General features: G+C 40.0%; 2 protein-coding genes across 3 annotated transcripts in view; both read right to left on the bottom strand.

Moving 5' to 3' along the window:
• LOC133258650 (small ribosomal subunit protein eS26-like) overlaps positions 1–4,125 on the bottom strand; it is a 201,969-nt gene extending 197,844 nt beyond the window's left edge. Inside the window, exon 1 of the mRNA XM_061435460.1 lies at positions 4,122–4,125. The gene's annotated coding sequence lies outside the window, so the exon portion shown is untranslated. The remainder of the gene's footprint in view (positions 1–4,121) is intronic.
• SLC25A12 (solute carrier family 25 member 12) overlaps positions 1–12,032 on the bottom strand; it is a 98,207-nt gene extending 86,175 nt beyond the window's left edge. Inside the window, exons 1-2 of one of the 2 annotated variants that reach the window (XM_061435440.1) lie at positions 11,928–12,032; positions 10,928–10,975 (exon numbers count right to left, since the gene is read on the bottom strand). In XM_061435440.1, coding sequence (XP_061291424.1) covers positions 10,928–10,975; positions 11,928–11,939 — 60 coding nt within the window. In that variant the 5' untranslated portion in view covers positions 11,940–12,032. Of the gene's footprint in view, positions 1–10,927; positions 10,976–11,298; positions 11,380–11,927 lie in introns of those variants that run through there. The other variant, XM_061435432.1, reaches the window with a different exon arrangement.
• Positions 12,033–12,893: the final 861 nt, after the last annotated feature.

The following is a 12,893-nucleotide window of genomic DNA, read 5'->3' as shown; positions in this document are numbered from 1 at the left end:
AAAACATAGTTCCTGCCCTCAAATCATTCAGAGACCATGGCATGATGGACACTGAAACTAAGGTCAGAAAAGAGGTTCTAATCTCCTGTGTTGTTAAATAGTAGAGATTTCTGGAGCAAACACACACTTCTCAGAGTCTCTTTAATGAGAAATTACAGAAAGGTAGAAGGCCCAGGGACAGGGGAGCCTGGTGGGCTGCTGTCTCTGGGGTCGCACAGAGTCGGACACGACTGAAGTGACTTAGCAGCAGAAGGCAGTGGCATCCCACTCCAGCACTCTTGTGCCTGAAAAATCCCATGGATGAAGGAGCCTGGTGGGCTGCAGTCCATGGGGTCGTTAGGAGTTGGACACAACTGAGGGACTTCACTTTCACTTTCCACTTTCACACATTGGAGAAGGAAATGGCAACCCACTCCAGTGTTCTTGCCTGGAGAATCCCAGGGACGGGGGAGCCTGGTGGGCTGCGGTCTATGGGGTCGCACAGAGTGGGACATGACTGAAGCGACTTAGCAGCAGCAGCAGCAGCAGCAGCAGATCTTTTTTAAGGGGAAAAAAGTGAGATCTTGAACATCAAAGTATTTGAAAATTATAAAGCTAATGCAGATTGACATAGTTAATCTAAAATGCTTAGAAACACAGAAAAGCAGCAGATCCCAGTTTTCCTCCTTGCATTCTGAATTTTTCTGCTTCTGCTCAAACATGAAGGAGTTACTAACTCTTCACCCTTATTCTAACCAAGGTTTCCTTAGGGTTGGCTTCTACTATTCTTGGGTTTATCAGAAAATCAGTCCTGACTGGTCTAGGCAGCTTCATCTCTGCTTATCCAACATGTGGCTGTAACATGAGTCAAAACAAACTGTTCCTCCCTGACTTTGTTCCAATTGAGATAAACTGACATTTTCAGATTGCAACATCCTTGCGATTTCTAACTCTCAAAGGACAATGTCATAAAATTTGGTAACTACAAATACCACACAGAGCATTTCCTCCACAGAAAAAAGAATTACATGAGCAAAGGAAGAGAAAGACTTCTACCACGGCAAGAATTGAGCACATGAAGCTAATCTTGTTGTCCTTCACTATTACTGACTGCTCTTACTCCTAATGCAAGCCAAATTTAGTCCGGAATGCATGCCCTTTCACTACTCAAGCACTCTATGTAACAAGCAAAGACCACAACAGATCCAACAACACAACTTCTGTTACAATAGTGCAATGTGGAATTCAATAGCAGAAATAATATTTTAATGAGAAAAAATAATTAATACATATAGCCACATCGATTTTAACAACTCTATGAAGCCACGTTAATTTTTTAAAACAGATTTAAATGAGTGACACAAAATTTTTCTGGTATTTACTAAAATCTACACACGCATTTTTTAGGAAAAGGCAGTTTTATACATCTAATTAGCATTTTCAGTTGCATATTTCACTTACACTGGAAACAAAACCTATTTAATATTGCAAAAAAAATTTCTCCAGAAATCTGCCTTTCTCAGATTGTTTCATGAAATACTATCTTTTTGCATTAATATGTGTATTTTTACTATCTGTTACATCAAGGCCTACTATCAGCTACCATGCAATGTCTAACAAAGCGCAGAGGTGGAAGACTCCAGTTACTCACTGAAATTAACAGAAGTTACCATAATAAGCTAAGTCTTTCAAAACAATTTAACCCCTAAAAATGGCCAAAAACCTTGGAAATAATGAGCCCAGAGAATTCAGTAACTGGAACTAGAATGTTTCATAGCAGATTAAGTTGAATAATTTGCATTGTTCTTAAAAATACTTCAGTTTCTTGGTCTAAGTAACCATGGGAACATTCAAGGGGCATATATATTTACAAGCCCGGACAAATCATGTGTTTGATAATCAAGGTGTAGCTCCCAGGTGTATCGAATGCTTTACTGTTGGTAAGCCTTGATTACATAGCAAGATTTTTGCCATAAGGAAAAAAGGCCTTTTATCCTGGCAGGGAGCAGTGACAGATCAACAAAATGCAATGTAGGAACCGGGCCTGGATCCTGATTTTAATAAAACAACTTAAAAAAAAAAAAGAAACAAGCATGGAAACTACAACTCTGAATTGAAATTCATTTATTAAGGAAAAATTTTAGGTGCAGGAAGTATTGTGGTTTGTTTGGTTTGTTTTTCAGAGTCATCATCTTTTAGAGATAGACACTGAAGTATTTATGGATGCAGCGATAAGATGTCTGAGAATTGCTTCAAAATAATCCCCTGCAGCTGCAATATAAATGAAGCAAAATTATCCATGATAGTAGAAGATTCGTGACGGTAGATGGCAATTCATTATGCTATTTTCTTTAAATTCATATGTTTGAAATTTTTCATAATAAAAAAGGCTACCCCAAAAATGAGATGATTCTATATGTACTACCATACCTGCATTGCCATACAATATTAAGTAAATAAGCCAAGTTGTATTAACATACATAAAGCAAGTCTTCTCCATTTACTATATAACCTTGAGCAGGTTGCTTAACCGTTCTGGGGCTCAGTTTTCTCATCTATAAAATGGGAATATTAATGGCACCTACCTTATAGAGTTGTCCTGAGAATTACATACAGTGATTTGTATAAAAAGCTTAAAATAGTCCCTACAACATAACAGTTAACAAACAATAGTACAGTTCTAGAAGCCATGGCACTGGTTTCAGTGAGCCATGTTTCAGAAATTTCAGCACTGCTAAAAGAGAGCTGAACAGAACAGGGAGATGATTTTTCACAAATTACAAACATAAAGAACGAATTGTAAGTCTCTCTTTCAGGTCTGCATCTTGGTATTCCTTGGTTGGACTACTATTCCTTCTCTGGTTAAGACAGAGCAACAGAAGGTTTAAATGAAAACTCTGCACATACTTCCAGTCTCCCAGTTTTTAATCATGGCTCTACCCCTTCTCAGGATCTATAGATTTGAGACAGAAATTACCTTTTGTGGAGATATTTCTGATTATGGGGATTTGTGAAGATCTTCAGATGTATATTTTAAGAATGTAATTAATAATTAACTGATTACATGTACATAATCACAAGTACTTATTAGCATCCTTAGTCACTTTCTAGGTCCAGCACAGTTACCTGGGGAACACAAGGGACTGAGATCCTTTTCAGGAAAGAAAAGTCCTCAGCTCAGAAGAAAAGGAAAGGGACAAAGAACTAAGTTTTATCAGGTTCTCTGAGTGCCAGGCACTATTTACACATTATCTTATCCTTGTAATATCCCTATATGCTAGATGCAGTTATCCTTTCTTAAACAGATGAGAAGACAGACTCCCACAGAAATCTAAACACCTAAGGTCACTCAGCAAAAGGGATCAAAGAGGATTCAGATTCTGGTTAGACTACAAAGCCCATGTAAGGTTCTGGCTACTTTCTGTTGCCTCCTGGATAAAAAGGAGTCAACCAAGGCCCAGATCAAGATATCCTAAGAATGCTACGGACAGGAGGAAATTAAATTGGAACAATCACAGTCTACTCAAGGTAGAGTAGAAAATCCATGAGAAAGCACAGAAATATATGAGAAAGCTTACATTTCAATATGATCTATCTTTAAATACAATCAATTTAACATATAAACTGAATCATTCAACTTTCAAGGTGAAAGACCTCCGACAGGTTCCACAACATTTTTTTAGAAAAGAATCCAAACTCTTCTTCATGGTCTATAAACAAGGTCCTGCTTGGTGTGGTTCCTTCAGCCTCATCTCTTACTGCCCATTCACCCCCTCACTCACTGAGGCCTCAGGAGCACTGGCCTCATTTTTGTTTGTTGAACATACCAAATCCTATCCACATCCAGGCCCTTGCACATGTGGAATTCTCTCTACTTACTTTTCAGTTCTCAGCCCTGATATCACTTCCTTACGGGCCTTCACTGGCCACCATCTTGAAAAACGATCACCTTTTCCATCATTCTACTTATTGGAATTGTCACAATCCTGTGATTAATATTTCTTTTTTTTTTTAATGTGTGGTCTTTGTTATTGTCTGTCTCACCCCTACCCAGAATGTGAGGTCATACCTTCATTAAACAGCTCTGTCGTACCTACAAACCTCGCACAGTGCCTAGCCTATTTATTGACTGGTAGTAGGACATAGATCGGAGAAGACAATGGCACCCCACTCCAGTACTCTTGCCTGGAAAATCCCGTGGATGGAGGAGCCTCGTGGGCTGCAGTCCATGAGGTCGCCAAAAGTCGGACACGACTGAGCGACTTCACTTTCACTTTTCACTTTCATGCATTGGAGAAGGAAATGGCAACCCACTCCAGTATTCTTGCCTGGAGAATCCCAGGGATGGGGGAGCCTGGTGGGCTGCCGTCTATGGGGTCGCACAGAGTTGGACACGACTGAAGCGACTCAGCAGCAGTAGCAGCAGGACATACATAGCATTTAATAACTCTAATGTTTTAATCTTAATTATTTTTTCATCTGTCTAGTTAATTCAAGGATAGAGTCTTCACTATGTTGCTAGCACGCCCTTAATGCCTAATACTTTTTTAAAAATAAGAACTCTATATAGTTTATGGCAAATATTTTATAAACTAAAGATAAAGGCTATTATCTTCAATTCCTATAGCCTGAAAAACTGGTGAAAACCTTAATCAGGGTGGCTAAGAAAACTATAGATCCCTTTCTGTGTGTCTCTTACTGGTTTCTTCAACCCAGTTCATGCTGGGGAGTCTCTTTTAACTTCATGTTCTGAATTACTACGGAGAAGGCAATGGCAACTCACTCCAGCACTCTTGCCTGGAAAACCCCATGGATGGAGGAGCCTGGTAGGCTGCATTCTATGGGGTCACTAAGAGTCGGACACGACTGAGCGACTTCACTTTCACTTTTCACTTTCACGCATTGGAGAAGGAAATGGCAACCCACTCCAGTGTTCTTGCCTGGAGAATCCCAGGGACAGGGGAACCTGGTGGGCTGCCATCTATGGGGTCACACAGAGTCAGACACGATTGAAGCGACTTAGCAGCAGCAGCAGCAGCTGAATTACTAAGTTCTTACTTTTAAATTATGTACTTGCTCAAAATTTAACACATATACATTGAGATTTTGTTTTTATTTCCCCTGAATTCTTACCTCAACCCCGTTAACATTATCTATCCTTCTGTATATACACCTGTCTTTCCTCATTTATAAAGAAAAAAAAAGTGCTAGTCGCTCAGTTGTGTCCCACTCTTTGTGACCCCATGGAGTACAGCATGACAGGTTCCGCTGTCCGTGGAATTCTCCAGGCAAGAATACTGGAGTGGGTAACCATTCTCTTCTCCAGGGGATCTTCCTGATTGAACCTGGGTCTTCTGACTGCAGGCAGATTCTTTACCATCTGAGCCACCAGGAAAGCCCCAAGAATACTGGAATGGGTAGCCATTCCTTTCTCCAGGAGATCTTCCTGATCCGGGGGTCAAACCTGTGTCTCCCACAGTGCAGGCAGACTCATTTATAGTACATTTGAAATCCCTCTAAATCAGCTGGAGTAAGTCTAACTCATTCTTTTTAGTATCTGCTTAATTTTCCACAGTTGTTATTTCATAATTTTCCTACCACTGCCCTTTGACAGCATTTATTTTGTGTCCCCCAGCTTTTTTTTGTTTTTGAGGAACAACTGAGTGCTGACACTAACAATCTAATACATATATATTCTTATGAGTATTTTTACTTCTCTGGGATAAATATCCCCAAAATAGGATTGTGTCTTTAACTGGTTATCTTTTTATTTTAAACCATTGCCAATTGCTTTGCAAAGAGTCTTTGTTTCCACAAATGCACTGTGAGAGCACCTTTTTTCTCCACATTTGGCCTCAGTAGATATTATCATCTTTCAATACCTGATTCTCTTATTTTAACTGTAATATTGTGATACACTTCCTACACTTTGGAAAACATAGCCCTAACTCATATTTCAACAAAATAGAAAAGTCTCCTGCTAAAAGCTAATTCCCTTTTCAGCTGCAGGTTATTGCCAAAAGTAAATAAATACATAATATGTAAAAAAATATTTATTGAATAAAGGACATTTCTTTCAATTAAAAATTTATGTTATCATAAAAACCCTAAAGAAGAATCACTGTTTGCTTTACATTAGCAGCAGCATCTTCTACTTATTTTCTAATGTAAAATAAACAAGACAGAAAAAAATGGATTTTCATAATTTGATATGGGATACGATCTTCTAGTTATACTGGTGATGAGAAAAAGGGATAAAAATAGTATTTGATTTCTACATTGCCACACATTTTGGGTCTAGCATATATTATGCTACAGTCTCAACATGTATTGCTTTTATCATAGGATACACTGGTAAATGAACAACAGAAAAATCTATCAACTTAAAAAGAAAAAAAAGAGATCTTCAAAAATCATTCACTTAAAACAGTTTTTTGCTTTTGGGCAGCACTGTACGGCCTGCAGGATCTTCATTCCCCCAACCAGGGAATGAACACAGGGCCACAGCAGTGAAAGAGCCAAGTCCTAATAATCACTGGACCACCAGGGAAGTCCCTTAAAACTGCTTTTTGATAAACCTCAGTTCAGTTCAGTCGCTCAGTCGTGTCCGACTCTGCAACTCCATGAATCACAGCACGCCAGGCCTCCCTGTCCATCACAACTCCTTTGCCACAAAACACAGACCATACCAGATTAACTCTTCATTTTTAAATTTGCCAGGTTTATAACAAACAGCCTATGACATCCCTGTTGTCCTTACCTCACCTTCCTCTTCACTGTTTCCCTTGTCTCCTTTTGCTACTATATACCTCTGATGTAGCAGATTTGGGTCAGTAATAGTGTGTGGCTGAGAGAGGTAAAAGAAGACATAAATCCAGAATTGACGGTTTCAAGGGTACTAACAGTAAAATATTAGCTTGATAGCTGGTTGTAAAATTACAGCAGTCTAACACATAAGAATTCATTTGCTGTGCTCTAATTTTAAGTACTTGGGGGGGGGGGGGGGCAGGAAAAAGAATCCTAGTGAATACTATTGTTCTTTTCTTTTAATTAATAGAAAACGCAGCTTATCAAAATTTGAGAAATGATGAACATAAAAAAAAACCTATTTCTCTATACTCAGAATCAAAATGCTTACTTACTCTTATCAACTCGCACATAAATGGACTTGCACATAAAATGGAGCGTCATTAAACATAGGTATAATATCACTTTCAAACAGGAGTATTTTGCCTTTTACAAAACAAATGACTGTTAGCCACACCAGCTAGTTGTGAATTTAGACAGTCAATGCCATAGTTCTAAATTTTCCAGAATTTTTCAATTGCATTCTAAAATTCAAAATTATATCTTCTTGTAGTCTTTAATTAGCTCAAATGACCCTGAATTCAAGTGACCCCTCAAATCCTACCAAAACAAAATTATATTAATCACAGAAAAATCTAGATTTTACTCTTTGACTTGACCCTTTTCTGTGACACTCTAAACTCCCATGAGGCCATTCTCCTTCACTTCCACTCCTCCTCCTTCCATTTCAATTGATAATATCACTTATAAATCAGTCCTTTATTCCCTGTCTTGTTTATTTTATAATTAATTCTCCTAATCCAAGGTTTCATCTACCACCTATACAAAACTTGTATCTGACTTCAACTTATTGGGACACATGTATTTAGCAACCAAACTTTAACAATCCCCTCACCCAACTCCTCAAATAGACGCCTTATAAATTAACATCTGTCATAAAAATGCTAGATTCACTACTCTTTCCTTTACTTTCATATTTAATACCACATTCAATTGATTTCATCCCTTCCAAAGTCCCTAGTATCATCCTTCCATTCCATTTCCCCAGCCATCAGCCACTCCAGGTCATTATCTCCCACATGAATTATTTCAATGGCCTCTTAACAGATCTCTCTACCTACTTTCAACCTCTCCACACTTTATCCAACATACACAAAGAGCTGCCAGAATTTACCCACTTCAATTTGCCCACTGAGAAACCCAGAGTGCCTTCCTACTGTTTCAAATCCAAAGTCCTTGGCCAAATGTTCTAGATAGTCACAGTGGAAAGGTATTATATTTCAGCACCTAAGAAACCAATTTTTTTTTCCTTTAATTTCTTAACAAACACAGTTGCAGTTAGACTTTTACATGCCTCTAGCTTTTAGCACGGAGAAGGCAATGGCATCCCACTCCAGTACTCTTGCCTGGAAAATCCCATGGATGGAGGAGCCTGGTAGCCTGCAGTCCATGGGGTCGCAAAGAGTCGGACACGACTGAGCGACTTCCCTTTCTCTTTTCGCTTTCATGCATTGGAGAAGGAAATGGCAACCCACTCCAGTGTTCTTGCCTGGAGAATCCCAGGGACGGGGGAGCCTGGTGGGCTGCAGTCTATGGGGTCAGAGAGTCAGACACAACTTAGCGACTGAGCATGATTTAACAGGGAAAATAATGCTATCTCCTAAGGTTGTTAAAGAATCCGCCTGCAATGCTGGAGACCGAGGTTCAACCTCTGGATTAGGAAGATCTCCTGGAGAAGGAAATGGCAACCCACTGCAGTATTCTTGCCTGGAGAATCCAATGGACAAAGGAATCTGGTGGGCTACAGTTCATGGGGTCACAAAGAGTCAGACACGACTGAGTGACTAAACATGCAGAAAGGTTGTTATGAAAATTAATAAGATATCCTTACCTGAAATACTGTAAATTAACTATACGTCAGTTTAAAAAGAAAAAAAATTAATACCCGAAAAGACTAAGCCAATGCTCAGCATACTTCAGAATGATCAGTAAATGATAGCCATTGTCATTATTATTACATGACCACAAGGATCTAGAGAAATCAATTTGACTATCATACCAGAGGCTATAATTTGCCTTCATTGTTCTGGACTCCCTCAACCACAAGTTGTGGGACATGGGACAGGTCTCAAAGAGAGACTAGTCACGTTTACCTGTCCATTCAAGTCTGGGCTCAATTCTCCCCTTTAATTATTCATCATGTTAGTGTCTACTACTAAACTAAATACAAGTACATACATGACACACAGTAAATAATTCCCAGTGACTATTCCGATAAATATGTTAAGTTGCTAAAGAAATGCATAGGTAGTATGTATTTTTGCCTGCTATTGTTTCTAAAATATTAAAAAAAACATATGCATCTAAAACAAAACTGTTTCTAAATAATGCCCTATAGCTTCAAGTAACTATAGTTTGAAGTATTTAAGATATAAATTCAAAATCTATGTTACTTGCTAATAGCCCTCAAACTGATTCAACTAACTATATTCTATATCAAGCTGTTTCACTTACCAGAAGGTAGTATCTATGTTCTGACCCTTATCAATAACTCTTGGGTCAATGCTTTACCATTACTGCTAAACATGTAGTTAATGAATTCCACAAATTTTCAGTATAAAAAGGGTATCATCAAAATAATGTGTAAAAAGATAAAATTTGAAAGTTTTCAAAAAGCTAGGCATAGTCCCAGCCCTCTCCTTTCCAAAATCAAATCCATATAGAATCACAGATTTCTTTCCCACAAGATTTTTAAAGCTGAAAGGACTTCAACTGCCATTTCCTTATAGCCCATTGAGTACTACATGAGAAGATGAAACCCACAGGTAAAACCACAAGATAGGGGCAGGACTGGCAATTGAACCCAGTGTTGCCAACACCTGGTCAGTACTCTGTTCAATAGTTCATGAAGCATTTCCACTGATTTTTCCTTTGCCTACTTAATTTAGAAAACAAAATTAACTACATCACATGAATTCCTCATGAAACAATTGAGCACATGGCGTGGTTAACACTGACATATTTTTGGTTATTTTCAAGAATACTTGTGAGAAATCAAGGTTTCAAACCACAAACAGAACATTTCTATTACAATTACTTTTGTTCTGGAAATGATGCTTCCCTTTACCAGAGTTTATAAAATTTAAGATTCTCATTTTCACTAACTGGTCATCTATACAGCCTCCTCCCCAACAATAGCTTAAGCAATCCATATTTCTCAGATAAAAATGTCATCTGCACCAGGCTGATGCACATGTTAGAATCTGTTCCTAATATAGAATCATAGACTTTTGGAGTTGGAAGGAACCTTGGAAGATCACCTCTCATTTTACAGAGGAAACCAACACCCAGCAAGGACCTGCCCAAGGTCAAAGTTGCTATACAAGCACAGGTCCAGAATAGACCCGTTCTCAAAAATTCTCAAAAGAATTCAGAGAAAAAAACAGTATTTGGTAGGTCACCTAAGCTTGTCTCCCTTTATATGTACTTAAACACAATTTCCTGCATGCAGAACTTCTGAAATTAAGAAATGAAAACAAAAAACTAAGTCAATTTTTTAAAAGTCTACAGCCAAGTAAGTCACTGATCATAAAAATTTAGCAGAACTGAAGGTGGATTCTTGCAAGAATCACATAAAGTAACATTTTGTAACACAACCCCCAAAGCCCATGGATATAATAAAAATAAATGGAGGAAGAAAAGACACACACAAATTAAGAATAACTATATTATTCTTATCTCTGTAACAAATTGCACAGAGTTGCTTAGAAGCAGGAAAACTTTACAAACATAATTTTCAAAGAACAAAGAATTTTAATCATACCTATCAATTGCACAAGTGTGCCAATATGTTTTGAAATTTTATTTTGGTCACAATGCTTAAAGGGAAGCTGCAATTTTTCTCCTTAGTGATTTTTTTTTTAATGTCTTAAGTCATTAAAAAAATAATTTGAGGGAAATCTATTTAATCAAATCTTAATAAAATAAGAGTTATAATCTATATTATTTATTCTCATGTTCTGAAGGAAACATGAAAATACTGATAAAACATTCCTGAAAGCGAAGGCCTGAAAAGTACTAGACTTACACGTTCCCCCCACCCCACCCCTACCAAGAAGCAGCACAGGACAGAAGCCATTACCTGTAGGAATATGTTTCTTAACTCCTGAGGATCACCTCGCTTGGTTGTCTGTAAGGGGAAAAAAAAAAAAAGCCAGTTAATGCTTCACTAGAGATCACATAATCTCTGCAGATTAGAGTTCACAGATGCTAACAATCAATGCTCTTATCTTTCACAAGTGCATCTAGTTGAAAACAAATTAAAAGCACTAATACTGATAACAACTGTCAAATTGGAGTTGTGCGATCACACGGTGGAAAGACAGGTGTGAAAAGCCTAAGAAACAGCAAATCTATCAGATAGATTTCCCCTGGGCTGGAAAGGAAGGGCCATGAGGATCAAGCCCTTACTTTACTCCACATCCACTAGCGACACAGTGAGCATCCACCCACCTTCAAACCAAGAGTCCAGCAAGAGTAGAAACAACAGCAAAGTTGGAACACCCAAATTAATCGCATGGCCTACTGGCCTTTCTTCCCGTGGAAAGCAATGCAGAATATAATTATCTCCACGCCTCTTTCTTTCTCCACCCAACCTAAAATAGTGAAAGCAGCTACAACGTTTCTAAATACTTTAGACATCCTGCCACCTGCAGCTCAAATGCCAACCGCTGCCCCTGGCTCCAGAGGCCCCCAAATACTCAATTACTCACCCCCTCCCCCACCACAATACACGGATGCCTTGGGTATCCCCGGCTTTCCATGCCACTTCCTCCCACTCCCTTTCTGATGCCCTCCAACTGCTGGCTCACAATCCCATGTACCTAGGGCAGGATACTCCTCCTCCTTCACGGACCAGTGGTCCTTACAAGCCCCTCCAACTCACAATCCCTCCTCCCTCCCCTCCCCCCGCCGGGCATCCTCTCCCTCCGGTCCAAGCCCCGCACAGTTCTCCCTGGAGCCCCAGGACACGCCATCTAACAATCAGGCCAAAAAGTCAATGGGAAGAGGTGAGGGGCTGCAGGTAGGGTCCCTGGAATGTCTCTTATGAAATAAAGGCAGCAGCAGAGAGTTAGAGTCACCTTGACCGCCATGCTGTGCTCGGAAGCCGGGGACGAGCGAGTGAGCGAGCAGGGCCGAGCTGTCAGGGCGCGCGCGCGCCGCCTCCCCGGCCGCGCCCGCCCTCCCGCTCGCCGGCGCCGCGCGCGTCCCTATGCAAATGAGCCCGGGGCGGGCGGGGCGGCTTGAAGGGCCGCGTCCGGGCCAGAAGCGGCTGGTCAGCAGCGCGGAGGGGGACCGGCCTCCCACAGGGACCACCTCGGTGCCAAGCCGTGGGATTCCGACGCGCCGCGTGGTTGCCAGCAGCTGAGTAGCTGCCAGGAAAGCCCCAGGTCTCTTAAGGCCTCTTGGAGGGTGTGGCTTTGGGCGCCGACTTCAGCCTAAGTCGTTTTCCCTTGAGACTTACAGAAACACTTGAGGCCTAGATTGAGCAGGATTTCGAAGGATCAAAGAACGTGTCTCAATAATAACAACAATAATAATTGAATCGTTGACGAGAGGGAAATACTGACAATAAAACAGACTGGGGCTCATTTCTGGGGCAAACCTAGGTAAACATAACTTGAGAAATATGCCCTAAAATTGGCATAGGATGAATACACTTAATAGAGTGCCTCCTGAACTGTTGTAAAGCTTTATTAGTAGACTCCACCTTCCTAATCACCCAGATCCCTTTCTGGTTGAGGTGGGACACAAATGTTTAGGGGAAAAAAATCCATCTGCCAGGGCTGGCACTGAATCCTGGCCCAACTTCCTTCTCCAAAAACATTTCCAGCCCCATCCAAAAATAAGTAGCTCTACTTTGAACCAAAATAATGTCTCTCAAACTGAGTCTTGCCATTACCACTATATTGAGCTGAATATTGAGTCACTCAACAATTGTTTGCTGGGCATCTATTATATGCCAGATACAGTCCTGCTTATAAAGAATACAAAGATTAATAACATATAGTCCCTACTTCTAGTTTACAGGTGGGCAGTGCATCCCA

This window comes from Bos javanicus, chromosome 2 (genome assembly GCF_032452875.1).
Source record: "Bos javanicus breed banteng chromosome 2, ARS-OSU_banteng_1.0, whole genome shotgun sequence".
Classification (NCBI taxonomy): Eukaryota; Metazoa; Chordata; class Mammalia; order Artiodactyla; family Bovidae; genus Bos; species Bos javanicus.
The sequence above is the reverse complement of the archived record's forward strand: the minus strand, read 5'-3'. Positions and strand labels throughout refer to the sequence as shown.